We start from the raw sequence: 27739 nt of genomic DNA, 5'->3' as shown, positions 1-27739 counted from the left end.
CAATCCTCCCTGTCAGCAGAAGGTTTCTGTGTAACTATGTTCAAATTATATATGTGTTGATATCTTTGGAAACTCTGGGGGGAAAGCAGAAGGAGAGTTCCCTAAAGAAAGAAGTGTTCACTTTACTGCATTAGTTCAGGAATATTTCTGTGAAGAATCTCTTCCGTTTTGTAGCCTGTATTCCATTGTATTTACCAGCTTTCCAGTGCTTTTCCCCCAGCCTGAAGTATAAACAGTGCTTAGAAGTGTCCATTAGCAACAATCAAAAGGTCTGGCAGGCAGCATTTTAATATTTATTCAATAGAGGGGACATGCTATACAAATATATAAAACCAATCTTGGCATTCCTTGTACACTTACAACGTTGTCTGTTTTGTATTACTTTGCAGGAATTGGCCAAGGCGTGCCCGTGGTGGCACTTGTGTTTGAAGGTGGCCCCAACGTCATACTCACGGTTCTAGACTTCCTCCAAGAAAGTCCCCCCGTGCCGGTGGTGGTGTGTGAGGGAACTGGCAGAGCTGCAGACATACTAGCGTATGTTCACAAGCAAACAGAGGAGGGAGGGTAAGTCTTAGCAGTGCTAACCAAACCATCAGCCGTGCATAGATGGGTTTCGAGACCCCTCCTTAATGGATTTGTGCAAGAGCTTTTTCTGTGGGAAGACGAAAGCTAAAAGCGTGGAGTGTAATTGTGCCTGTGATGCAGCCTTGCAGGCTGCCTGCAATAATAGCCCTGGCTAAAGACCGAGATGACCTTTCTAGTTCTAGGTTCCTCCCACATACCTTGTACCGGTTGCATTAAATGCTGTAGCACATGCTTGCTTTAGCGATACTTAGAAAAAGAACAGAAGTGTGCACACCTATATCCTAAAGTAGGGCAAACATCTCACGTGCAGCTTCAGTTACGTGAGGTGTTCTTGTTACACCATTGTAACTAGAGGACCCAGCCCTCAGTTTAAATGCTCTTTCTGCTCCAACCTCAAATTTAAACTAAGCCACAGTAACTTAAGCGATTTGACTGTTCTTAAGGGTGCACAAGAGAGTTTTGCTCAACAGAAGTCAGAGCTGATCGGAACTTCCAGAGATATGAGAATAACAGAGAACAGTATGTTACTAAACTGCTTAAAGATATCACCTGACTACACTGAATGGAAATATATTAATGCAGTTAGCTGTTGCATAGCAGTAACTTTCAGTGAAAAGGGATCAGAAAGAGTTTGTGTTTCTTCTTCTGAGTAGTCTTAAAACTGAACTTTTTACACACTTCTGTTTAGTGTAGAAAACATATGTCTGTTTTAAGTGTGGTTTCAAGCAATAAAAGGGATGCGCTTGGGCTCCACGATATTTAGCGGTTTCAAGTTAGTTGTCAGATTTGCATAGATCCTTAAACATACAAGGTCCTTGTTGCAGGGACTGCCTCAGAACCACTAGGCAGGGAAATAACGTAGCGGTAAACCAAAGAGCTCTGTCCTAGTCTGATCAGAAGCAGGTCTTATTCAGAGGGGCGAGTACTTAGTATTATGTGTCAAAATCTTTTAGCTGAGAGTATCTCAGAACTGGCTGTGGGAAGGAAAGGGAGAGAAGCTGGGTTACTGGGGCAGTAGCAGAAAGTCATAGATTAAGCAACCTATACTTCTTTCTAAAGGTTACCCAAGATTGTACCACTGAAACAGTAATAAGCTCGTAGATAGCAGGGCCTTGAATGGACATGTTGAAACTAATTACATGCATTGCAGTTCCTACCGTTCATGTGTAACAGTGTGTTTTCCTGTTTGTTTCGATCTCAGGAATGTTCCTGAGGGTGCTGAACCTGAAATCATTTCGACCATCAAAAAGACATTTAACTTTGGTCAAAGTGAAGCAGTTCATTTGTTTCAGACACTGTTGGAATGCATGAAAAAAAAAGAACTTGTAAGTAAATCTTACCATACAATTTTTTTATTCAAGGTGTGTGCATTTGTGGATCTAATATTGTATCTCAATATTCTGTATGGTCAAGAGACTTTAAGAAATCTTTTTTGGACATAGTGGATCTTCCAGTTAGTCGGGGTTTTTTGGCTTTGAATTATGAGTGTACTAACAAAGGTCTATTACCACTGCATGCTTAAAGAAAAAGCACTTTATGGGACTTTATATTTAGCCTGAATTCAGGTACTGGTGTCTCATTTGAACATCATATCGTGCTGTTCTAAGATATAAAATTGTCATATTTGGCTAAACATTTTGGCTGGCAGGTTAATCTCATACTGTAGACTGGACCAGAGGGGTAAATAGAATACTGTGTGATGTTTATAGAAAATAGAGAATTGTAATCATAGTGGGAAAATAGGTTCAAGTTGACGGAAGAGCGTAAAGGGTTTCTGCTGTGCATTTTCTCATAAAAGGTTGTCTTATGTGGCACCTGGTTAGGAAAAGAATACAGGTTGCACACTAGAGGTAAGTTTAAATCAAGCATAGGCTTAAATTGCATTGAAGATAAGGTGACTTTCTAATATATTTCAATTCCCTACATAAAGACTGGAGCTAATCACCTTTCCTGAAAATAACTTTAAAATAGGTTTTCCCTATTTTACTGTTTTGGACAGATTACAGTTTTTCATATTGGGTCAGATGAACATCAGGACATCGATGTTGCAATTCTTACAGCATTGTTAAAAGGTGAGACTTTTAAGAGCATTTAGAATCTCCAGCTATTGTTGTTTAATGTTTATATGATGGATTATTAATAAAATACTGTAATCTGTAGGAATCTTTTGTTTTCTAGTAAATAATTATCTACTATGTTTTCTCATTGTATAATACCATAATGTGTCATAAATGATTAAATATTCTGTATAACTTTGTAGTGGATTCTTGATTTGGCCTTTTGGGGAAGAAAGAATGTATGTTATCTTTAAATTGATTTAATGTTTTTTTTTCCCATTGTTTTTGCTTCTTAAGGCACGAATGCATCTGCGTTTGACCAACTTGTTCTTACACTTGCGTGGGATAGAGTTGACATAGCCAAAAATCACGTTTTTGTTTATGGGCAACAATGGCTGGTATGTAATGCTCTGGATTAAGCAGCATGGGATTTTCAGAGGGAAGCGCAGTTTACTGTAAAGAACGAATCTTTTCACTTTTGTAGAGAGAGACTGCAGAATACTGACACAATTCTTCTGAGGACAGTAGTTTTTGCTGCTGCATAGCCTTACAGCTGTTTTGTTATTGTGTAGTTGAAAATGGCCCAAGAATTTTAGAAATGTGCTAAGTCTTCTTAATAACTAGGGGAGAAAAGACATTGCAAAAGGTGGAAGCTGAATTCCTGTTAGTCAGATGCTCTCTCTTCCTAACAGTTGCATGGTCAAAGGAAGATCTTAAGAAGCATCTAGTAAAATACATGTATTAGCTACTGTTGGCAGCACTACAGTGTCTTGTGAGGGGGAGTCTGTTTCTTGTAGTCTGCAAATTGGTTTGATAATGACATTGTGGATCTTGCCATTTTCCTGTATTACTGTAAAAATAAACCACAATCCTACATGAGTACGCTGATAGCAGTGATGCTTCTGAGCTTTTATCTTTGAAGCAAATTGTGCTTTAAATGTTTGATGTCTTTGTTTCATCCAATGTCAACCTATGAGAACGCTTTAACTATGCCAAACCAAATATCTACTTAGTCCTGTGTATTGTGTCAGCTGGAGATACCTACAGAAGAGTTCAAGACTCGCTGATTAAGTGTTCAGAATATTCTCTCATCCTGTAATTGTGTGCAGTTCAGGGGATTTTCTGGCCCAAGGGTGATACCTTTGTATTTGTAGGCATATAAGGTTTCCTCAGCCCTGTAAATAAATGAGGTTGCTGTGTAATCTAAGTACACTGGCTTTGGTGATGACCCATTTTACTGGTTCTCTCAGGCTCTACCTTGTCACTTCTGTGTTGTAGGTTGGCTCTCTGGAGCAGGCCATGTTAGATGCCCTTGTGATGGATAGAGTTGCATTCGTGAAACTTCTGATTGAAAATGGAGTAAGCATGCACAAATTCCTTACGATTCCCAGACTGGAAGAACTTTATAACACAGTAAGTGAATGATTGCTTTTTAAGCTGCTTTTAGAACAGCTTGTGAGAGTTATATACCGGGTCACATGCAGCCATGTGGGGGGTGTCAATAGAGAGGTTCTTGTTGAGAGGTGTGTGCTGTCTGGCTGCTTTCTAGTGCCACAACTGCCTTCTGGCTCCTCAGAAATGACACCAGAAATAGTTTGACAAGCAGGACGTTCATCTGTGTCTGATGCTGGGGATAGATACTAAATGGAAAATTGCAGCCTTGTTGTGGAACATGTGAGATGTGTGAACCACAGTGGGGAAGAGAACAAGTCAGATGCGTTAAACTTGTGCACAATGTATGAGGTCTATAGATAGTATTGTTAGGCTTCATAAGATAGAATTCTGTGGCAGTTAATATTATATTAATAGTTGTAAAAACACTTTATTTTGTGAACCTGCATAGTTATAAATATTGCTTAGAAAAATGTTGTTGCTGTAGGTGTTGATTTTTTCTTTCCCCTCTCTTTCTTATAAAGAAACAAGGTCCAACTAACCCAACGCTCTTTCATCTCGTTCGGGATGTCAAACAGGTATGCCGTAAATGTCGAACTCTGTCAATAGTAATGCTAGTTCTTTGATTTCTTATGTGTGATTGACAATTTAATCTTAGTTTTATTAAGTTTTATTGTAATCAGTAAGCTACTTCTGCAGTCATTCTGTTGGTGTCAGTACTTGCTGTTGTATGCTCAGTGCTCTGCTGCCACAAAGGTGTTAAACCTGATGAGTGTTGCCTTTTTCATCTTACTTGTGGTTGTTTTGCTTTTTGGGGGGATTGAAAGCTGATACTCCCAGTTAAGAGCAATTTTGGCTGTTAAAACAATCAACAAAAACCAGTCCATACCCTCCCTCGCAGAAGAAACATCTACCCTGCTAAGGAAGAAGATACAGAAAAGAAGCTATAAACCTTGTCTATTTTGAAACTGATAAATACTGAGCCATGTAATTTTTAAATCATGAAAGTTTTAACTTGTTTTGTATGAAGAGCTGTGATGTCACATGCAGGAACACTGTAGGCAAGTTTAAGATTATAGTTGGAAAAACTAAAAATACCGTTTTTTATTTCTAGGGAAATCTTCCACCGGGATATAAAATCAACTTGATTGATGTGGGGCTGGTCATTGAATATCTGATGGGAGGAACTTATAGATGCACCTATACAAGAAAACGCTTTAGAGCGATATACAACAGCCTCAGCGGGAACAATCGGGTATGTGGCAGTTGGGTAACGGGACAGGCTGATTCATATGTTCTCAATTAAAAAACTGTGTGTTTCAGAGGAAAACTGGATCCATATTGTTTTGTTCTTCTTGTCAATTGGCTGACTCTTTTAAAGGCAATAGTAAGGCAGCTGGTCACTGTTTTGTCGTTGAGAACAAACCAAAGATTTTGTTCTCCTGCTTGATATTCTAACACATCTAAATTCCTTCTCTGTTACTCCCTCTTTTCCTACTCATAGGCGAAGAATGGGCACTAAACACGCAGATTCACCAGGGCTTGAGATGCAGATGTCTTAGCTGCTTTCTTGTAAAGCAACAAGTCAACAGCCTACTTTGTGACTTCTTAAATACCCAAACCAAACAAGATACTTGTTAAATATCCAGTGAAAATTCTGGTTGCTGCTGTTATATAAGTTCATCACTGTTTAAGTAGCAAAGTAACTCAACTAAGTATCTAGCTATAAATAGATTATTTTATAATACATAGTAGGCAAGAATAAAGAAACCAAACCAAACCCCTTCCCCTTATTCTTGTTACAGCGATCTGGGCGAAATCCTTCAAGTACTACTCCTCAGATGTGTAAAAGCCATGAGTCCTTTGGGAACAGGGCAGACAAGAAGGAAAAAATGCGCCATAATCACTTCATCAAAACAGCGCAGCCATACAAACCAAAGGTACAGACGTGTGAAGGGAATGTAGTGGGGTTTATTCTAAGTAGTTAAGAGTGGCGAACCCGGTTGAAGTCTGTCACTGAAGTATGAGTAGCAGCAGTTTTACCAAGATTTAAAATGGATCGTTCTGATTTTATTTTAAAGATTGACACTGGTGCGGAAGAGGGAAAAAAGAAAAGAACCAAAGATGAAATAGTAGACATAGATGATCCTGAAACGAGACGTTTTGCGTATCCGCTCAACGAGCTGTTACTTTGGGCGGTGCTAATGAAGAGGCAGAAGATGGCCCTGTTCTTCTGGCAGCACGGGGAGGAGTCCATGGCGAAAGCCTTAGTTGCCTGCAAAGTGTATCGTTCAATGGCCTATGAAGCAAAACAAAGTGACCTTGTTGATGATACTTCAGAAGAACTGAAACAGTATTCCAAGTAAATTACATTTATATTGCTAAAGATCTTTTATTGAAACGTGCAATAAAAGTAGTGAGCTATATATGAATAAACACCAAACTGTTCTATTAGCACACTTGAAGACAATTCCTTTTTGCAAAAAGGATTAAGTGATGCTCTAGTAGAGTTTTCTATTAGATATTGCTCTTTCTTGAGAGCTGTTGCAAGTCATGCTTTATAGTTAAATTAAAATGATACTGAATGTGCCACTTCCATGTGGTTTCACTGTGTGTTTTAACAGCTGTTTGTAGCCTGCATGTATTTTTATTAAAAAGTCACAGATTCACACGTTGTAGTTACAAGTCACTATACTGTGCATCTGTACACAAGGGCCAGGTAATAGTCTATTCAAGTTGTGCTGCTGGGAATTTGATTGTACAGGAAAATTCAAGCTAAACTCAAGTTCATTTCTATAGATACTAAACTTTCTTTTGTTGGTTTTTCTTCATTCTAGTGAGTTTGGTCAACTTGCAGTCGAACTGCTAGAACAGTCCTTCCGCCAGGATGAAACTATGGCAATGAAATTACTGACCTATGAGCTTAAAAACTGGAGCAACTCAACTTGTCTGAAGCTGGCAGTGTCGTCAAGGCTCCGTCCATTTGTAGCGCATACCTGTACACAGATGTTGTTGTCGGATATGTGGATGGGAAGGTTGAACATGAGGAAGAATTCGTGGTACAAAGTAAGCATTGTCGCGGTTTGTTGGTGTAAAAAGGATTAGCGGAATTTGTGTTTTAAGGGAAGGAAAATGTGTTTAAGTGCTGTTGGTATAACGCTTTCATAACTATAGCTTGTGTTAATAAATCCTGTAAAACAGTCACCTGTAACATAATCAAAACTGGAATGATTTATTGTTAACTCTTCTTTTGACGCTCTATTATCTTTTCAAATAAGGTACAGAAATAGAGAAGGCAAAAAACAGGCAAGTAGCCTTTAATCAGAGGTATAAAGAGATCATGTGAATACTAATCCACTACTAAAAACATAGTGGTAAAAATGTTAACAGAAAACCCACTGTAAGAATATAGTTCCATGCATTTTAGATTTTTATAGGCAGCACATAAGACAATGTCAAAAAGCTTTGTCTGTATCCTATTTTGGAGGAAGAAACTGAGCAAAAGCAGGGCACAGAGTGAAACAAGGGTAGGGTAAATCGAGGATAGGTTTTCCAGGGGTGCCCTTTGTGATATAGATCAATTGTACCAAAATGGGAGTTACCTATTTCTTTGTGATGGTTTGCAAAACCTAAGAGTTATTAGGAATCTAATGAAATACAACTTTCCTACAAAATATCTACAAGCATCATTTAACGTGTGACCTACTAAAATCCTCTTTGGTAACTGATTAACCACTTTTGTGCTTACTCTGTAACAGGCTAATGACAATAAATAGCTTTCGCTTATTCTCTTCATGCATACCTTAGCTCATTTTTCTACCGTAAATTGGGAAAAAAACAAACCAAACGAAAATATAAATACTCAAACCAACCAAAGCTCAACCTCAACTCACAGATGTTTGTAAAATATACCTTGACATTACACAGTTCCAGTTTCTGGGAAGTGGGTTAAAGAACAGATTGCAAACAGAAAATCTCAGCATCTTCAGGCTTACAGTACATTCTTTCTAGTGGCTTTTGGGTTTGGAATTTGTTGGTTCTTCCCCTTTCCTATATCTTCAAGTCCAAGAACACTCTTTAAATGTGATATTAGCCTTTTAAGTGTGTATGTAAATAATAACAACTAATGAGCTTCTACTTTTTCTCCCCTCAATAACAAGCAAGTAAAATTTGTATAGTATTTTTTGGAGGATAATCTGTGTGTTGGTGATTTCTGTGAACTGTTTGCACATAGTCTTCATCTTTTCCAGGTGATACTGAGTATTTTACTTCCTCCTGCTATACTGCTGTTGGAATATAAGACCAAGGCTGAAATGTCACATATTCCTCAATCTCAAGATGCACATCAAATGGCAATGGATGACAGTGAAAACAACTTCCAGAATGCAGCAGATGAAATACCTATGGTAACGTGGCACAAGGGGAGATATTAAAAACAATATTTGTAACTTAAAATAGATAGTTACATTTTTACATCAAAGCAAGAGATAAAATGAGTGTCCAAAGTGTGTATTTCTGTATGTGAAGTTAACAGTCCTTTCATTTCAGGAGGTGTTTAAAGAAGTAAGGATCTTGGACAGTAATTTAGAAAAACATGATATGGAGACTCCAGCAAAACCTAAAAGGCTTCCAATTACACAGAAGTTTTACGCGTTTTATCATGCACCGATTGTCAAGTTTTGGTTTAATACAGTGAGTTTTCCTTTGCCTAATGTGTATTTTGTTTGGAGATCTAATGTGGATTTTCGAGTTCTTTTCCCAACATGGAGCTCTGTGACCTGAATCAAAGTTTAAGCACTTTTCAAAAAGCAGACAAAAAACCCCCATACATTGCTAAGCTGGAAATGAGAACTACTTGATTTTGAGAAACTGCTTATGCACATGCAGTGTACTGTGGTTTGAGGTTCTTTTGAGTCTGTGGTGTTGGCTTGGAGAAATACTGCTTTTTTTAATCCCAAGAATAATTAGCAGAAACATTTTTATTTGGGCCTGAGTAATTAATTTCATCAGTTGCTAGCAGGAATTCTGAAATAATTTATTAAGCTGAAGTTTTCCTGCACAGCTTTGCTTAAATTACTGTAAAAGCAACTCTAAAATTTGTATTAAAGGAAAAATAGCTTTAATAAGAACAAAGCTTTGCTAATAATGAATAGCTTATTACAGCTCTGTTTTTCCTCTTCTAATAAGAAAACGCTTGTATCCCCTTATAAATAATAACTTACCTGCTTAAAGGGCTGAATACAGTACTGTAATTCTACTTGAAGCGCTTATTATATACCACATCAAAAGATTTCACGCACATCTATAAAGAACACTAGTAATTTTATATATAATTTTCTCTCTTTTTTAGTTGGCATACTTAGGATTCCTCATGCTCTACACGTTTGTGGTTCTTGTAAAAATGGAAGAATTACCGTCTGTGCAAGAATGGATTGTTATTGCCTACATTTTCACATCAGCAATTGAGAAAATTCGTGAGGTACGCCTGCAATAATCTGGGATTTTAGGGGTTTTTTGGTCTATTAAAATGATCTGGTTTAAACTGTTCATAAACAAGAGAACCTAAGGAACCTTGAGCATCAGAGTACACAATATAATACCTTTATCTTAGAAATAAACAACCTTATTTTTCTGAGGAGTGAATTGTGCATTTATTCATTAGTACCAGTCAGATGTCAAATTCTACCAGTACCCTACATCTGAGATGACACAACAGAAAAGCTTTATGGAGACGGGATAGCTGTCACAACCACAACGGTGCTGGTCAGCAAGACACTTGGAGAAGTTCTATAAGAATTTTTAAAAGAAAGATAGGAAGTTCATTAACCTGCTACCTCAGGCCCAGCAGGCAGAGAGCAGGATTCATCTTTATAACAGTAACTGCCTCAACAATAAAATACCCCGAGCCCAAAATTCCTTCATAGATTATTGAGAGAAGGAAGCACACGTCCTCCTTGTCCTTGTCACCCTGGCGCAGGTGAACGCTGGGTTTGATTCCTCAGTCTACACCAATTCTCCATTTGAATAGATACCTTATTTTTACAAGTATAAAAGTTACTGATTCCTATATTTCAGTGTTGGTCCATGTGTAAATAAATGCGAGCAGACCTTTTCCTTTTTAATTGCAGATCTTTATGTCAGAGGCTGGGAAGATTAATCAGAAGATTAAAGTGTGGTTCAGTGATTATTTCAATATCAGTGACACCGTTGCCATTGTCACTTTCTTCATTGGGTTTGCATTGAGATTTGGAGCAAAGGGCAATTTTGGTGAAAACACTTACAGAGAAAATTACATCTTTGTTGCTGGAAGAATAACATACTGTCTCAATATAATATTTTGGTATGTGCGATTGCTGGATTTTCTAGCTGTAAATCAGCAGGCTGGCCCTTACGTTATGATGATTGGGAAAATGGTAAGTGCTGCTTTTGTTACTGTTGGCTTTTTCCCCAGCTGAAATACATTTTTCTTGCTGCATCTGTTTTGAACTTTTCTCAAAGTTTTATTTAGAAAATAGTTACTAAACCTGGTGTAACATCAACCAGTCAATGTGCAGAATTAGCTAGCTGGAACATAACCTTCTGCGTTTCATAACAAACACTGATTAGGCTTCCTTTGTTACGGAGCTTGCTCTGCGACATACCTGTAAAAAGCTGGCAAATTGTCATTCTCTGGTCTGTTTTGTTCTTAGATGTCAGAGATTTGAATGGATATGATTATGCCTTTTTCTCGATTCACCTAGCATTGCTTCCCTTTTGGGTCTGAGATTTATTTGTAGTCTTGATTTTCTTGCCTTTGCGGTCTCTAGTGCCAGACTTTAACTTGTTTCCTAAAGCACCTTTGTATTTTGTGCTGTGGAAAACTGGGAATAGGTTGGGGCTCCGTTCTTGTCTTCTCTCACACAAAAATATTCAAATTGTTTGAATTTAAAGATAAAAAACTGAGCTTTACCATCAGTGAGCTATTCTAGATGCTAAAAGTATTTTAAGACTTGAAAACTATATATATGAAGGTGGAAGCGGTGTTTGTTTGTCTTCCCCCTATAAAATAGTTGCTACAAAGCTGAGCCCGGTCATTGCTTAAAAAGGAGTGCCTCAGGCTGCTCATTTCTCACTTTGATTCCTTGCAAGAGACATAAGTTCTGTGTTTCAACCCTTGGAAAGCTACCTCTTTGTTCTGTGCAGTGATTGAGTGCATTCAGGAAAGAATATTTATCAGCTGAAACTCATCCATATGATTGGTATTTGAGTTACAAAGGAAATACTCTCAGTTGTCTTTGGCTGAGGATCCTAAATATGCTGTAAAAAAGGATGGGTAGGGGGAAAAAATATATATATATTTACAGAGCTTGTTATTTAACAAAATTTTCTCCCTGAAATATAAGTGTCCTAGACTCCTTTCTTTATATAATAAATAGAATCCATCAATTTTACACTGTCACTGTGAAAGTATTTAAATTGTGAAATCATAATTATGACATTGTGGGTTAACTGACTTTCTTGTATTAATAGGTGGCCAACATGTTTTACATTGTGGTGATCATGGCACTTGTACTGCTTAGCTTTGGTGTTCCCCGGAAGGCGATCCTGTATCCTGATGAGGCACCGTCTTGGACTCTTGCTAGAGATATTGTGTTTCATCCATACTGGATGATTTTTGGTGAAGTGTATGCCTATGAAATTGATGGTAAGACACTGCCATTGTGAAGCAAGTAAGGAGAAATCTTACTCTGATTAGATGTTCTGAAGGTCTTAAGAAATTGTAATTTTGTGACATTAGATGGCCACTACTGTTGACGTTGATTCCATTTATTGGATTATCTTCTTCTTTTGGGTTGCAACTGTGTAACTTCTTGACTTGACTTTTTCATTATCCTTTACCAAGCTTGAATGGCTTAGAAGGAAAAGTAATCACAGTTTCTCACAAGGCTATTTCTAGCAAATCTTGGAATTTTCTCGTACAGCACTCATGCCAAAATTTTGGCTGTGGTGCTGTATTATGCTTTTTAAAAATCCAATAATATAATTATACCACAGTATAATAATAGGAAAAAAAAACCAGTATGATAACAGAGCAACAAAGCTGCTGAAGGATCTGGAGCACAAGTGTGATGAGGAGCGGCTGAGGGAGCTGGGGCTTTTTAGCCTGGAGAGAAGGAGCTGAGGGGAGACCTTGTTGTTCTCTACAGATACCTGAAAGGAGGTTGTAGTGAGATAGGGGTCAGTCTCTCATCCCAAGTAACAAGTGATAAGACAAGAGGAAATGGCCTCAAGTTGCGCCAGGGGAGGTTTAGTTGGATATTAGGAACAATTCCTTCATGGAGAGGGTTGTCAGGTGTTGGAACAGGCTGCCCATGGCAGTGGTGGAGCCACCGTCCCTAGAGGGTTTTAAAAGACGTATAGATGTGGAGCTGAGGAACATGGGTTAGTGGTGGACTTGGTTGTACTAGGCCTACAGTTGGACTCTATAATCTTAATTATTTTCCAACCAAAATGATTCTATGATTAACCAAAAACTTTGTCTCCTGTATTTTTCTACCATATTCTTAAATGCATGGAGACATTTTGAATCGCAGAACCAGTGCATGACAGCTGGTTGTTGTAGTCTTTATAAGCGATCGTTTTTTTTTCCCTGTGTATACCTATTGGGAATTCTAAAAGTTGTGTGTGTTTTCTCTGTGTCCTTTTCCCCAACACAGTATGTGCAAATAATTCTGATGAAAAAGTTACTCATCTCTGTGGCCCAGGAACATGGTTGACCCCATTTCTTCAAGCTGTCTACCTCTTTGTACAGTACATAATTATGGTTAATCTCCTTATTGCATTTTTCAAGTAAGTATAAGGATAATAATTAATTTTTGCTAATCCTTTGATAAATTTCTACTTCACTACAATAAGATGACAAGATAAGAAGAACTGATGCCAGTTCAAAGCAATCCCATTTGCTGGAAGCAGTTGCAGGTTCTAAGCAGCTCAGTAACGCTGAAGAATCACAGACTGTAGAACTAATGGTGTCTGATACAAAAATCTGAGTCTAGCTAGAAAAAACAATCTATATATATATATATATGTATTTATGTTTTACAAACTTGAGATTTGATCTCTGTGCAATTTATTGCCGAGGAGAGGTACCAAGATGTTAGCAGATGATAGAATTTTTTAATTGTCCTTGCTTTGGATCACAGTGTTTTCTTGAATGTGTCTCCTACTTCCCCTAAAGTAATTTTACCGTAAAAGACAAGCTCGTGCTTTTGTCTCTTTCTTAACCAGCATCAGAATTCAAGATTGTTATCAAAGTGTTTAAAAAGAAAAACAACAAAACCCACAACCAAAACCATCCTGGGGTGTTAATGCTTTTCTGTTCCCTTGCAGCAATGTGTATTTACAAGTCAAGGCAATTTCAAACATTGTGTGGAAGTATCAGCGGTATCATTTCATTATGGCCTACCATGAAAAACCTGTTCTGCCTCCACCACTTATTATTCTGAGCCACATGGCTTCCCTGTTCTGTTGTATATGTAAAAGAAGAAAGACAGACAAGACTTCAGATGGGCCAAGTATGAACAGTTATTATCCAAAAATTTGCAGTGACTTTTTTGATATGGTAAAAGCAAACTATTGGAAAAAGTGCAGAGTTCTTGGTTATAATGTGTATTCTCAAGAAAGTTCAAGTAGCTCTTAATTTTCCGTGTCTTTAAAGTTGAATAAGACTCTAATTCTGTTCAAAGTCCCAGTGTTTTTATAAAGGATATCATGTACAACCCTTAGAAATCTCCAGTCAAACAAACTTGTGGGAAAAAAAAAAAAAATTAGATTTCCCATTAGTGTTGATGGGGGAAGAATTTTTCTTCTTTCTGGAAAACTTGTGTTCATGTTGAGAATTTAAAAAATAAAAAAAGTCTTCCACAGATGATAAAACGCAGCTAAGGAATCCAGCTTTTGCCTCAAACAAAATGGACTGGAGGTGAGAGCATGAGTTATAATATTGTGCACACAGAATCAACTGGGTTGGAAAAGACCTCAGAGATCATCCAGTCCAGCTCTTGGTCCAGCTCCAGTCCATTGACCAGATCATGGCACTAAGTGCCATGTCCAATCTCAGTTTACAAACCTCCAGGGTCGGTGAGTCCAGCACCTCCCTGGGCAGCCATTCCAATGCTGACCACTCTCTCTGCACAGAATTGCTTTCTAATCTCCAGCCTCAATTTCCCCTGGCAGAGTTGAAGCCCATGCCCCCTTGTCCTATTGCTGACTGCCTGGGAGAAGAGCCCAATCCCCCTCTGGCTAGAACTGCCCTTCAGGTAGTTCTAGAGAGTGCTGAGCTCTCCTCTAAGCCTCCTCTGCTCCAGACTGAACAAGCCCCGCTCCCTCAGCCTCTCCCCATAGCTCTTGTGTTCAAGTCCCTTCCCCAGTCTTGTTGCTCTTCTCTGGACCCGCTCCAGCACCTCAATCTCTTTCTCCCTTGTCCTGCTGACCACACTAGTTTGGATACAGGACAGGATACCATTGGCCTTCTTGGCCACCTGGGCACACTGTTGGCTCATGTTGAGCTTCCTGTCCATTAGTCCCCCCAGGTCCCTTTCGGCCACTCTGTGCCAGCCTGGAGTGCTGCAGGGGGTTGTTGTGGCCTTGTTGAACTTCATCCCATTGGAATCAGCCCATTTTTCCAGTCTGTCCAGATCCCTCTGCAGAGCCCTCCTGCCTTCCAGCAGGTCCACACTCCCTCCCAACTCAGCGTCATCAGCAAATTTGCTGATCCCTTCAGAATTATTGCTTTTATTTTAGCAGAAATCTTTGACCTAGTAAGGAGAGAAGAGGGGTCGTAGGTGGCACTGCGTGGGTTTTGTGTTGTTTCTGTTTGTTATTTCTAACAGCCTTTGTGAAGTCGTGACTGTTTGCAGCACCTGTTCTCCTTCACTGTGTGTGCATCTTCTGAACGGTTTCTCCTCTCTTTAGAACTCTTCCTGACAGAAGAAGATCAAAAAAAGCTTCATGATTTTGAAGAGCTGTGTGTTGAGATGTATTTCAATGAAAAGGATGATAAATTTCATTCTGGAAGCGAGGAGAGGATCCGAGTCACATTTGAACGGTAGAATATTTTCAAGTAAAGTTTCTGAATAGAGAAGCTTAGAACTTTTGCAGGTTTCTTCAAATGCACTTTAAGAGGGGTAAAATGCAGCTCAAGAACATAAGTATTTAAGCAAACTTGAGATTGTCTTCCCATTTCTATGCAGAAACGACTAATGTCATTGATGCTTCTTGATCTGAACTACTCTGTAAGATGAGACAATTGCATTATTTAGTTTCTTGTGATGTTTTAATAAACTTGATAAATTTGATAAATGCTGCAGGCATTGATATGTATGTTAATTCTGTGATTCAGAAGTCTGTTCAAATGTTGTATTACAAAACAGTCCAACACTATAGTGTATATATACCACCTTGAAATTTCAGAGGTTTTTCCTTATTAAATGGGCAGAAAGGGTTTCAAAGATGTTTCTTTTACTTATTGAGTAATTGAGTATTGATTTTTCTTAGGGTGGAACAAATGTGCATTCAGATAAAGGAAGTTGGTGATCGCGTCAACTACATAAAACGGTCATTACAGTCTTTAGATTCACAGATTGGCCACCTGCAGGACCTCTCAGCGCTCACTGTGGATACTCTGAAAACACTGACGGCGCAGAAAGCTTCCGAAGCCAGCAAGGTTCATAACGAAATCACCCGCGAACTGAGCATTTCAAAGCATTTGGCACAAAACCTCATTGAGGATGGCTCTCTCAGATCTTCTGTGTGGAAAAAGCACAGCATTGGAAACGTCTTCAGTTCTTTTCCGCAAGGAGGCCTTGAAAATAATAATGCTTTGCTCTGTAACATTTCTATACGCGATGAAAAAGAAGCCCAACATAAGACGATTGGTCAGGAGTTGGCTTCAGTTCCCCGAAGAGAAGAAATAAACTTTCAAGAGGCAGGTTCCTCAGGCAGTGCCTTATTTTCAAATGCGGTTTCCCCTCCAGAACTTCGCCAACGAATACCGGCTGCAGAGACCTCAAAATCCAGTAATAAAAGTAAAAAATTAGGCAATTCATCCAACAGCATGCCACATGTCACATCCCCAACAGCTAAGTTTTTTGTTAGCACTCCATCTCGGCCCTGTTGCAAAAGTCAGCTGGATTCTTCAGCAAAGCACGAAGAGACTGTTTTCTCTAAGGCTACAGAAGGAGATAATAATGTAGAATTTGGTGCATTTGTGGGTAAGTATAACAAAGTAGATTCTGAATGTCCTGAAGTCGTTATTAGCTGCTCTTATCCTCTTGCTTCTGGCTCTGCTTGCGTTGCTTTCGCCCAACCTTGTGTTGAAAATGGAGGATATATTAATTGTGGTTTTATTCATGATGAGAGTGACACTAATGATAACTACAGCTGCAGAGTTGACAAATGTGATCAGCAGTCCTCTGTCAACTTATCGAAGAACAAACCCCAAACGAAGTTCTCTTTGTCAACTGGCGACTTGACATCAACAGTCAACTGTGGTGGCTCGCATGGAAAATTGAATCTTAAAGATGAACTTTCCAAAAGTCAGCATGTCCATGCAATGGAACTGCAAAACCAAGATTTATGTTCTAACATCCTTATGGGACTGCTTCATAAACTGTGGACCAAATCTAAGCCACAAGGTTTGACTTATCAAGAATTGTATAGTATTTTGGGTGTTATTCCGGTTGCAGGTGACTTCATTCTACTATTTTGCTCTGCTTTTTTTTGCTTTTAACATCTCTAATTTCCCTGTGTTGCTTGATTTTTTTTAATTTTTTTTTTTTTACTTAAATTACCACTTCTTTATAATTCTGTCACATAGACAATATTTTTCTGGAAAACATTAGCCAGTTGTTGAGAATAGCAGTTTTGTGCAATTAGCAGCTCTACAACTTGGTATGGGCCTTGTAGACATTTAATGACTCATTTTAAAGCTCCTACCTTCCCATTGCACAAATTAAAAATATTGTCTATTTCTTGACGTAATTACAGAAGACTGATGGAATCCTGGACAAATATCTTCGTGGTATCTGTGTCAAGCTGAGGGATCCTCCTATACTATGTTTCTAAACACCGTTATGACCGGGATCTTCCACTGTTGCCTGGGCTAACGTAGATTTTGGCGGTTGTTTTGGAAGCTTCCAAAGTCTCTTTATTCAATACAAATTTTGCTTAACAGTAAAAAGGTGCACTTTTTATGCTTAGTTACCTACATGTTTGAACGGTAAAACAGTGGCAGATTCATTGCAAAACACAGGTGTGGGTTTACTAACTGGTTTCTGTGAAGTAGGTAACGCTTTAAGTACGCGTAGTGTGTAGCAGAAGATCCCAATCTGGAGTTGTCAGGTTGCCTGCAGGGCTGTTGTCTTGCCATAGTTGCTCAGGGATGTCTCAGTGTTTTCCAAAGCTTTGTTGAGAATGCAAAACTTAAATCTTTAGAGAGAACTTTATTCCACTGCTGTGAAACTTGGAGTTAGAAGTTACCTACATGCGCTAGCAGCTTTAGATCTGTGTATGCATAGGGAGAGTACCTACACATTTGAACGCTCACTAGCTATTTGTTAATAACTTACTCGTGTTTTAAAAGAAAAGAACAACTTTTTTAAAGTTCAGAAAGCAAGATGGAACAAATAATGGAGAATGATTGTATTACTCCTATCTAATCTTTAAATGTACTTCACCACTAATAACTTTGAATACTAACTGTACTTTTACCGTAGCCAGATGTTTAGTGTGTGGTCCTCTAACTTCTCTAGCATTTAGAACATACTCTTCATTCTCACTGTCCACATTTCTATAAAACTTCGGACACAGTGCGGCTTTCCATTGTGAATCCAAGCAGACTTTAATTCATTATAAAGCCACGTGCTTCGTAAAATCCCGACAAGTATTTCTTGCAGCTGGGAGGATGAAGGGTATATTGTAAAAGCTACCTCAGGAAAACTGTCTGCTTTTCCTTCATTTGTCGTACCTACATAAAAACACTCTAATTTGGACTGCCCTATCCTTTCATGTGAGAAGCATATGCTTGAATAAAATTCTAAAATGTTAGTTTTACTTTTTAAATTGTGGCGATCCGCGCCTCTAATGTGGGAAAAGCAATAGTTTCGTATTAATGTTACGTTACTCTGATTTTTGCTTTGGTGTGTTTGGAAAGTCTTCTGTAGTGCAAATAGGCACACAGAGCTGAGATGGTTTGCAAGCCTTTGCTGTGGTGATGCAAATTATTGGCATGGCCAGAACGCTGGAGGATGCCTTTGATTTTAAATGCTCTCTTTCAATTCACTGTGTCGAAGGTCACAGAGACAGCATGGAGTTACAGCGCTTTAAAGAGGCAGCAAGCAGAATGAAAGAAAGAAGTGCTGATATTGAGGTAAGCATGGAAGACTTTCTGTCAAACGTGTTAATGGGGATGGTTTCTTTTTTAAGCCGTAACTGCATAATGTGTTTTGAAAACGTCAAAGAGCAAATATAATGAAAGAACTTGCAAAATGCAACCTGGAAGGGCTCTGTGTCTGTTTTACGATTTCAAAAAAACCAACCAAACACACAAAACAAACAAAGAAACCCCACCAAACCCAAAGGCCTAGTGAAGACTCACTCATGCAAACGTAACTACACATCAAATACTGTTGCTTCACAATATGATACTAATGAAATGTTAATCAAGAATGGAGGTTATGAAAGCTGAGATGGCTACAACTGTGAATTAAGATAAACACTTATTATGGAATACATAATTTTAATGAAATATTTGACACTCATATATTTCAAGGTCAGCATTTAGGAAGCTTTCAGTGATCCACATGATGTTTTATAGAACAAGATGACACAGAAATTGTTCATTATGCTTCCAAGAAGAAGAGGCCTTTCTAATAAACTTGTCATATTCTAAAATGACATATAATTTCCATTTCCTTAAAGAATAATAAAATAACTAAATGGAAAGCAATTGGTTGTACCAAACCTGTCTTCCATGTGCTGTAAAATGTATAAAAGAGTTAGTTTTCTCGCCGCAGCTGTTAAGATAAGTTAGTAAATACAAGTTACATTTACAGTTACCCCTCTTTCGGGGGAGAATCTGACTTAGGAATTGCATTATGGGCAGTTGCAATGTCACTGTTCTGCTCAGTTGCCCTTCTGGACCTTCTGATAAGTATAACGTGTGGCCAAAAAGCTTTTTGTGTGTGTGTATTTTTGGCAGTGTTCACTATTTCCTTTGGTTTTGCTTGTTTGTTTGTTTGTTTTTTCCTTTTTAATAGGAGCAACAGGAAGACTTCAAGAAAGCTATATTGGAGGGTATAGAGACAACCAGACTTCAGGTAAGTAAAGGAGGTTTGCATTTATTTGAGACATTATTTTCACCAGATACAGAATGTGTTCTTTACATTGAATCATTATGTGTAAGTAAGCCCTTGTCATGATTTTAAAAACAAAACAGAACAAAACAAAGCTTCTACAGTTGAACCTCTGTACAGATGCAGCAGGATGTCTCCTTGACGTAGTTCCGGTGTTTGCTACTATAGGGATGCAAACTCCACTAGCATTTCCAGACAGTACCACTGTTCTTAGGCACTTAGTAATAGAGTCGTCCCATCTTAACTGGTGGGACTGTTTTCATTCTTAGCTTTCATGTAGGGCATAGCATTTCAAGTTCTAGTATTTATTTTTCAAAACCTTGAATTTTTCGGATTTATTCAGGAAACCACAGGAGTTAACATGCTGGCTGTGACACATTCCAGCCCCACGCCACTCTACATGTGGGTCTAGTTTGTGTTGAAACCGCCTTTCTCCTCTTTTGCAGAAGAAATATTTTGTTGTTAAAACCTGACCACCACAGCAGATATTCAGAAAGCACATAATTATTACTGAGGAATACATCTCTGAGGAAATACTATTCGTAAACTGTAGGTTTTCATGTGGCAAGACTTACAGATTTTGTTCCTGTTTTCAGTGGGTTCAAATTGAACTCGTGTTTCTTAAGTGAGAACTGATTGTTAACAAAGGCACGACAGAATAGTGGAACTTGGTGCTTGTAGAGATCCAGTGTAATGTACGTTTGTGTAATTGTACCCTATTGTAACGCTCTCTTTAAGAGAACTCTCAGTACGGGTCAGTAGTCTTAACGTGCACCTGAAAATATTAGAGCTGGTGGTTACTGGGAAGAGAATTTTAACTCAATTACACGCTCAACTTGTACGTTCCTGTGCAACAAGGTATTTTTAGGTACATCCAGAGGTTTTTTGTTTGTTTTGGGCGGATTGTGTGCTGTAAGAGTAGCAGTTGAAAACAGCGATCATGCCGGCTAATGATATGTGTTGGGCTTTTTTTGTAGGGTCTTCAAGCCGACTGTGGTCTAAGACAATCTAGTTCTTGCGGTGGGTTTACTGACCCTCTGGGAGTCCATTCAGAACAACGTAAGTGTGTTGACCTAATTTTATCTCCACATTGTGTTGAGAATGCATATACTTAGAAGATACAAAGGAAACACATGAAATTAAAGCATCTTGAAATATTTTCATGAGTGGTGCTATGTGAATCTGCTCCTGTATCTCATTGTGTCTCTTCTAGTTGTGCCAGCTTAATTCTGTTAGCCTGTATTGGTCACAGGTGGCCAGAGTCACAAAGTGGTCTGGTTAGGACTGTGCTGGAAACTTGTACGGATCAGATAGTTGAGGATCAGGTTTTTTTAATGAAAGCTGCGTTAAGCTGTCTGGTTGCTCACCCTATTAGGAAATAGGTGAGAAACGACGACATGTGCCATTCTTTATCCAGTTAGGAATCTCTTTTGTTTGCAGCGTACAGCAAGAGTAGAAGAGCTTCGACCGAAGAGGCTCAGCAAGTAGACTCTACAGCAGCGTTGCTGACGGTTTGTATCCTCCTTTCTCATTGTTAAGCTGAACTAGAAACTGAAGAAACAGAAGAAAGAGGTCATGTAAAGAACAATACTGATTTGTGACCTCGTTTGTTCAATGAGGCACGAGGAGGGGACCTGCTTTGACTGAGGGAAGAAGTTGTGTGTGTTCTCTGCTACGTATTGTGCTTATTCTCACTAGGAAAACATACACTGCCTCCTGTTTGTGGAAAAAACAACCTTTTTTAAAAAAATTATGTATAGAATCCATAAACAGTAGTGAATAATATAGCTTTACCTGTTACTTTTAGCTGTAGTTACCATTCCTGAGTGTTTCCATTCAAGTGCAGTTCAGTACAACCTGGTGGAGTGTTTCCAATAACCAGGCTGTACTGCAAGGTCTTAGAGCACATTTACCACCCCACCTCCAATTAACTACACTATGTTTTCCTTACAAAACTGAAACCACCTCTCCTTTGTTTTAAAGGACTGGTTACAAGGTAGACCTTCAAATAGCAGTCAAATGTAAGTAAGCTTTCTCCTAATGGAGTAATATTATTACTCTGTATTTCGATTTATTTTTATTTTTGGTTGTTGTCTGTGGCCAAAGTGGTGTTCAGTTACATTTAATGAAAAAACAAGGTTTAAGGCTTTTTTCTAATAAATAACTGAATGTGTTCACTGGAATGCTTTGACAGGTTCTATTTAGATTAATGGGGCCACATGTCAGAGGGCAAAACATGCCCTGAAATGGAAATGGCTGTGTTGACACTTATAGAGGAGCTGGCTTCCTGGTAAAGGTCCTAACCCAACCTTTCATACCGCGAACCCTCTGTGAAACCGTGCAGACATCACTCTTGTTAACAATTATCCCCGGAGTTAACTGTTAAAGCCATTACCTTATTAATCTGATAACAGGAGGGTAAGATGTTGTGAACAAGTTTTAATTAAAGCACCTCTGTGGGAATGAGCTCTTGTGATGCAAACTCTACATAATGCGGTGCGTGACTTGGTGGTGTTTAAAGTATAGATCTAAAAACATGAGATTACTTAACAGCCTTCCATTACTGTTTTGTAATTAAGAAACCTGTACTGCCCTTGAAAAGTGGGCTAAAAGCAGTACTGTGGGGTTATCAAGGTGACCCAAGATGATGTGTCACAATCAGTGAATGCAGAATAACTGTTTTAAGAAACAATGACTGTTGGTTTTGTGGCGTTTCACAGGCCGTCTGAAGAAGATGCATTGAACGGTAAGCTCGCTTCTGCTACGAACAAGCTGGGAGTTTTTCATAAAGGCAACAGTTTGGGTATTGCATGGAAGTATATTTAAGTACTGATAATTTGGAACTTAACAGGCATGTAGTAGTGTCTTATTTTAATAAATAGCCTACCATTGAGCACTGCTTTTTTGTTATGTACTGAAGAGCTAAGCACGATGCTCAATTTTCTGCACAGCAGATGTTTTTCAAACTCTAGTTACTTGACATGTGTTCTTTCGCTTGTGATAATTCTAATTCACAATAGAGATAGCAGGCAGTATCTGTTGTGGGTTTTTTCCCTTTATTTTTAAAATTTCTTTTAGGTATTGCTTCTCCTTTCAAGCCTATCATGGATATCAATTATTACTACTCAGGTCAGTCCCTCCTAAGAACTAATGTTCATATTTTTAATGACACTTATTAGATGATTAAACTTTAATGAACGCTGTAATTTGCCTCTAGCTGTAGAAAGAAATAACTTGATGAGATTATCACAGAGCATTCCGTTCACTCCTGTGCCTCCGAGAGGTAAGAATTGCGCTGCTTGTTGCTGGTTCACTTTGGGGAAGAAAACAAAAGGGAACCCCGTACAGATTCATTCTAATGTAGAATTATCAAGCCAAATTTCACACTTGCTTTTACAGTGAGCTTTTTTTAGTGAACTAATAGTTGTCCAGTGTCTGTCTGGCAAGGCTTTAAAATCTGAATGAAACACCTTTTCTAGGGCAGGTCACTTATTTATGAAATCTAGATTTAATTGCAGTTGTCCTCAGAGATGGTGATGCAGTGATGATAGAATCGTACTTGTAGTTTTTATAACAAAATATTCTGGAAGGATTTTTTTAAGTTGTTTTAACTCATATAAAGTGTAAACACACATTTATTCAGTGTTCTTAGTGCTGTTTGAACAGCGTCATTAATAGCTCTAATTAGGAGGACAGAACTGCTGTACTGCGTTGCTGTATGAACGATGTTAGTAACAACTTAATATTGCAGCATGTTGAAACGTAAAACCGTAGGGTTTCGGTGCTTTTAATTTTAAACTTGGAAAACTAAACTTGCTTTTTGTGCTGTAATGCAGGTGAACCGGTCACTGTGTATCGCCTTGAGGAAAGCTCTCCCAGCATCCTGAACAACAGCATGTCTTCCTGGTCACAGCTGGGACTCTGCGCTAAAATCGAGTTTTTAAGTAAAGAGGAGATGGGAGGAGGTTTACGTCGAGCTCTTAAAGTAGTATGCACGTGGTCGGAATATGATATCCTGAAATCAGGACACCTCTATATCATCAAGTCTTTTCTTCCTGAAGTTGTGAATACTTGGTCAAGCATCTATAAGGAGGACACTGTGTTGCACTTGTGCTTGAGAGTAAGTTTTGTCCTAGTCAATTGTTAAACAGACAGGCATTAAATGGTAAAGACGACACCTCTGCTCCACCCCCCAAGTAGAATATACTTAGTAAAAAAAGGTGAGCGGGGATTCTGTATGAGCTAAAGGGTTAAAAGCTCTGCTCCAGCGTGGCTTACTTAGTCAAAGAGCACAAATAATTGAAGAAGTGATTTGTTGTGCTGTCTTGGGGAACAGATACTCGCTGTTCCCACTGCCTTGTTGGCTCCTTCGTGTTCCCTGGCACACCGTGCAGCTAATGACACCCGGGCTTTGAATTGCAGGAGATCCAGCAGCAGAGAGCAGCACAGAAACTCACCTTTGCTTTCAACCAAATGAAGCCCAAGTCCATCCCATACTCTCCAAGGTGAGTGTATTTAAACTTCTGTTATGTTGCATGCTTTTGACACAGAAGAATACCTCCAGGGTCCTTAACAGATAGTTCTAATATATCAAGGATCTGATGATACGTCTTAGAACATTGCTATGAATGCACCAAGCAGAATTATCCTTGGCAATATTGGTACTTTTTGCACTGATTCTAGCGTAGGGAGATAATATAAACGACTTAGTGTAACAGTTTCAAATTACTTACAGTTTTAGTAAATAAAATCTAGTAGAAATTATCTATTTGCCATTCATTTTGGAAATGGATTCATTCGGTGTGCTTTTTACTAGGTTCCTGGAAGTTTTCCTGTTGTATTGCCACTCTGCCGGGCAGTGGTTTGCGGTTGAAGAGTGCATGACTGGGGAGTTCAGAAAATACAACAACAATAACGGCGATGAAATCATTCCAACCAACATGCTGGAGGAGGTCATGCTGGCTTTCAGCCACTGGACCTACGAGTATACAAGAGGAGAGTTGTTGGTACTCGATCTGCAAGGTAATGACCTTATTTTGGAATTGGGATTGGGGCCAAGGTAGGTATTTGTGGGTTATTATCTTTTGATAGTGTTTTATTAAAATTCATATGCCTGTAATAAATAACAAGCGTTATTTAGCGCATCTTGGTCTAACTAATCTGAGTCTATGGCTGCCTGATTTAAATGGCATTAAATCTTACAGCAACACAGGGAATATAAATACATACATCTTTTCCTAATGATATGCACTGTAAAACTTCCTATTTTTGGGTGCATTTGTGTAGTGCCAATACGGTAAGCTGTATTTATCCTGAATTGTGTGTCAGACACTCTGAGAAATATATAGAAAACTTCTTTCTTGTGGGTGCAAACTAATTAGGATTTACAGGCAGATGTAAAAATGGGTGGAAGAAACCTGAGCAGTACAAAGCGCTTGTTTAGGAGCAATTTTTGTAAGGGTAAAGGGTATCACTTATCTTTTTTTTTCTGCTTTTATTCTTGAGGAAGCGGAGAAGTCAGAGCTAAGGATTCCAAGGCTTTTCAATATTAATGCATTTATGTAATGTATTAGGTTTAACTTATTTTTCATGTGTTGTCCGAAGGTGTTGGTGAAAATTTGACAGATCCCTCTGTGATAAAAGCTGGAGAAAAAAGGTAAGCTTAAAGAAGGGTTTAAAGAAGAGTGGTATAACATTTTCACCAGAGAACACACGCAACCCATGTTGATGTGCTCTGTATTTCTAAGGTCATACGATATGGTGTTCGGTCCGGCCAATTTGGGAGAGGACGCAATAAAAAACTTCAGAGCGAAGCATCACTGTAACTCCTGCTGCAGGAAGCTCAAACTTCCCGGTAAGCGTCGCTGTATTTCTTCTTTGATGTGAAATGTTGTATGATACATAATGAAATAGATACGTCATGCTGCGGAAGTGGAATAAGTCATAAAGAGCAGCCTTGTAATTTTACTTTGAAAACGGCAAACCATTTTAAGATAAAATCCTAAATGAAGGAGTTAAGAACGTGTTCTGTGTCAACATGCACAGTATTTGAGGAAGGTTGACCAGATTGATCAAGACTTCAGAAGGTACGGTAAAGAATGATGAAGGGTCCTAGGAAGAGCAGGTCAAGATGACTGCCAGCCTAACAAAATGGTGCTTGTATGTGTTTGGAGGGGGTTTTTGGTTGATCTGGTTTGGGTTTTTTTGTGGTTTGGGATTTTTTATTGGTGATGTTTGGGGTTTTTTTTGTTGCTTTTTGTTTGTTTTAAAAAATATGGCTTGGTTTGCAGAAATCCATCCTGTTAAACTTCCAATTCCAGCTATTTTTGCTGCGTGAACTACACTACACCCACCTCAAACCTTGAAACTGGTTCTCTGTATCAGGCTTTTAGACTCCAGCAAACAACATAAGGAACTTTGATTCCTGCCTATTTCACGCTTCTCTTCCAGGTTGTTTCTCACATGAAATCATTTATTTGAAATGTGAGTTGTAAATCCTGGTAACATAAAAACAAATCACGGCAGGATCCAATTTCCGTGGAAAGTTGACTCAAGACTTGCTCTTATATCTATAAATAAAATAATCCTAAAGTTTTCATCACTTTTTAAAGCCAAACTTTAAGCTTCCGATTACACGTATGATAAAAACAACCCTTTTTTTTACACAGTGTATATTGAGGAATTATTTATAAGTACATATGTATACCCAATTCTTTGCAAGACTTTTATGCCCTGTTGATTCTACCAGCTCAAAAAACGGTAACCAAAATGACTCGGTTTTGTTTGCGCAGATCTGAAGAGGAACGATTACACACCCGACAAGATATTTCCTCAGGATGATTCCCCTGAATTGACAATTCAGCCCGGAAGCTGCACCAAAGAATCCGATTCAGCTCATTCTATTCGTCTGATGCTCTAACGACGTGACCAAATCAGTGGCTTCGTCCAAACGTAGCGGAATGTCGCAAAGTTGCCGCTTATCTTTCCTCGCTGTAATTAAAAGAAAGATATGGCGAGACAAGGATCGCCGTCTAAGTGGCATTTTGGTCCATAATCGAAGGACCTGACAACTCGTGATAACCCCCCGCGGCGAACGGCTTGGTGGCTGATCATTTTGAAGGTGGAATAATGACAAGTATTTCAGATGTGTTTTTAAAGGGGCTTTTTAGCAGGAGGTTAATCTTTTGATTTCGTTTCGGTTTAGTGGAGGCTTTTCTCTCTGCAGTCCTGTGCTGTGCAATACGCCTTCAACCCAACGCGTTGCGGAAGTCGGTGTTTTAACGTGAAGCGTTTGTCTGTCTGGCAGCCGTCTCGCTGTCCATCCGAAAGGCAGGAGAAAGCAGCTACCTCTGTAATGCCGGAGTCTATTCGGAGTGGTTTTGGAAGCGTTCCACTAGTGTTTTCTCCACAGCTTTGGAAGAAGACAGAGCCAAGTGAGGTGTAAATGGTGCCGGTAGGCTGAGGTTGAAGGTAGGAACTTGATTTTACCAGTAGAGAGGGAGCCTCCTGAATCAGGATCCGGCTTCATGGCTGTAAAGCTGGCTTCTTTTAATTACTTCTTATTTTTCTTTGTGGAACGGAGCCCTTAATTGTGCGTAATTAAATTTCTTGTTTTATACATTTCAATTTTATCAAGTCACCATCAAATAGCAACAAAGCCATGATAGACTGGTATAATCGTATTTAATAGAAGAAATAGTCCGTACTGGTCCAAATAAGTTGCCTTGTAAGAAGACAAGTTGGAAGTGCTTTTTGCTGTACGTAGCGACTGCTTCACAAGTTCTGCCTTCCAAAGATCTCGTCAAACCAGTATATCAAACCCGAATGTACACGTAACTCTTCAATGTATTTAAAATTGTGTAGAGAACATCTTTATGTTATTTGTGGTACTTATTTAAGAGAGGCTAGGGTTGGATTAGCATTATGTAAACTACGGGAGATTGCAATGCACCTTCATGCCAATAAAATGTAATGTAACTGTCCCAAATATTGTTGAGCATTCAGCAAGAAAAAACTCTTGTCCAACTGAAGTTTCATGCTGCGATTCTTTTCGTTTTGTTACATAGGTACTAATTTGTAATTTTTAATTAAAAGGGCAGTATATAGCTCTATAAATTTTTTATTCAGTAGTGTATCTTATAGATACAGACCTAAGGCACGAACACAATAGCTGTTTAAATGGTGTTTTATGTTTGACGGGGAAAAGTAAAATGTTATAAGGATATAATACTGTATACATTTTGTATATCATTAAATCTTTAAAGAATCTAAAATAAATTTATTCTTGTTTACAGACTTCTGCTGTCTGTCTTA

General features: G+C 38.7%; 1 protein-coding gene across 4 annotated transcripts in view; it reads left to right on the top strand.

The window, feature by feature from the left end:
• Nucleotides 1–27721, top strand: part of TRPM7 (transient receptor potential cation channel subfamily M member 7) — a 53822-nt gene extending 26101 nt beyond the window's left edge. For 3 of the 4 annotated variants that reach the window (XM_065847021.2, XM_065847020.2, XM_065847019.2), the window contains 33 exons: nucleotides 390–564; nucleotides 1787–1910; nucleotides 2585–2657; nucleotides 2940–3040; nucleotides 3921–4055; nucleotides 4559–4612; nucleotides 5149–5289; nucleotides 5840–5974; nucleotides 6116–6396; nucleotides 6872–7100; nucleotides 8285–8440; nucleotides 8583–8726; nucleotides 9385–9513; nucleotides 10163–10447; nucleotides 11544–11718; nucleotides 12731–12863; nucleotides 13404–13588; nucleotides 14988–15120; nucleotides 15570–16285; nucleotides 18365–18441; nucleotides 19331–19390; nucleotides 20404–20485; nucleotides 20867–20937; nucleotides 21410–21447; nucleotides 22147–22172; nucleotides 22505–22555; nucleotides 22644–22709; nucleotides 23263–23546; nucleotides 23849–23931; nucleotides 24243–24448; nucleotides 25031–25082; nucleotides 25174–25280; nucleotides 26218–27721. In XM_065847021.2, coding sequence (XP_065703093.1) covers nucleotides 390–564; nucleotides 1787–1910; nucleotides 2585–2657; nucleotides 2940–3040; nucleotides 3921–4055; nucleotides 4559–4612; nucleotides 5149–5289; nucleotides 5840–5974; nucleotides 6116–6396; nucleotides 6872–7100; nucleotides 8285–8440; nucleotides 8583–8726; nucleotides 9385–9513; nucleotides 10163–10447; nucleotides 11544–11718; nucleotides 12731–12863; nucleotides 13404–13588; nucleotides 14988–15120; nucleotides 15570–16285; nucleotides 18365–18441; nucleotides 19331–19390; nucleotides 20404–20485; nucleotides 20867–20937; nucleotides 21410–21447; nucleotides 22147–22172; nucleotides 22505–22555; nucleotides 22644–22709; nucleotides 23263–23546; nucleotides 23849–23931; nucleotides 24243–24448; nucleotides 25031–25082; nucleotides 25174–25280; nucleotides 26218–26345 — 4835 coding nt within the window. In that variant the 3' untranslated portion in view covers nucleotides 26346–27721. The remainder of the gene's footprint in view (nucleotides 1–389; nucleotides 565–1786; nucleotides 1911–2584; nucleotides 2658–2939; nucleotides 3041–3920; nucleotides 4056–4558; nucleotides 4613–5148; nucleotides 5290–5839; nucleotides 5975–6115; nucleotides 6397–6871; nucleotides 7101–8284; nucleotides 8441–8582; nucleotides 8727–9384; nucleotides 9514–10162; nucleotides 10448–11543; nucleotides 11719–12730; nucleotides 12864–13403; nucleotides 13589–14987; nucleotides 15121–15569; nucleotides 16286–18364; nucleotides 18442–19330; nucleotides 19391–20403; nucleotides 20486–20866; nucleotides 20938–21409; nucleotides 21448–22146; nucleotides 22173–22504; nucleotides 22556–22643; nucleotides 22710–23262; nucleotides 23547–23848; nucleotides 23932–24242; nucleotides 24449–25030; nucleotides 25083–25173; nucleotides 25281–26217) is intronic. The other variant, XM_071814071.1, reaches the window with a different exon arrangement.
• Nucleotides 27722–27739: the final 18 nt, after the last annotated feature.

This window comes from Patagioenas fasciata, chromosome 12, assembly GCF_037038585.1.
Source record: "Patagioenas fasciata isolate bPatFas1 chromosome 12, bPatFas1.hap1, whole genome shotgun sequence".
Classification (NCBI taxonomy): Eukaryota; Metazoa; Chordata; class Aves; order Columbiformes; family Columbidae; genus Patagioenas; species Patagioenas fasciata.
This window is presented reverse-complemented; position numbering and strand designations above follow the sequence as displayed.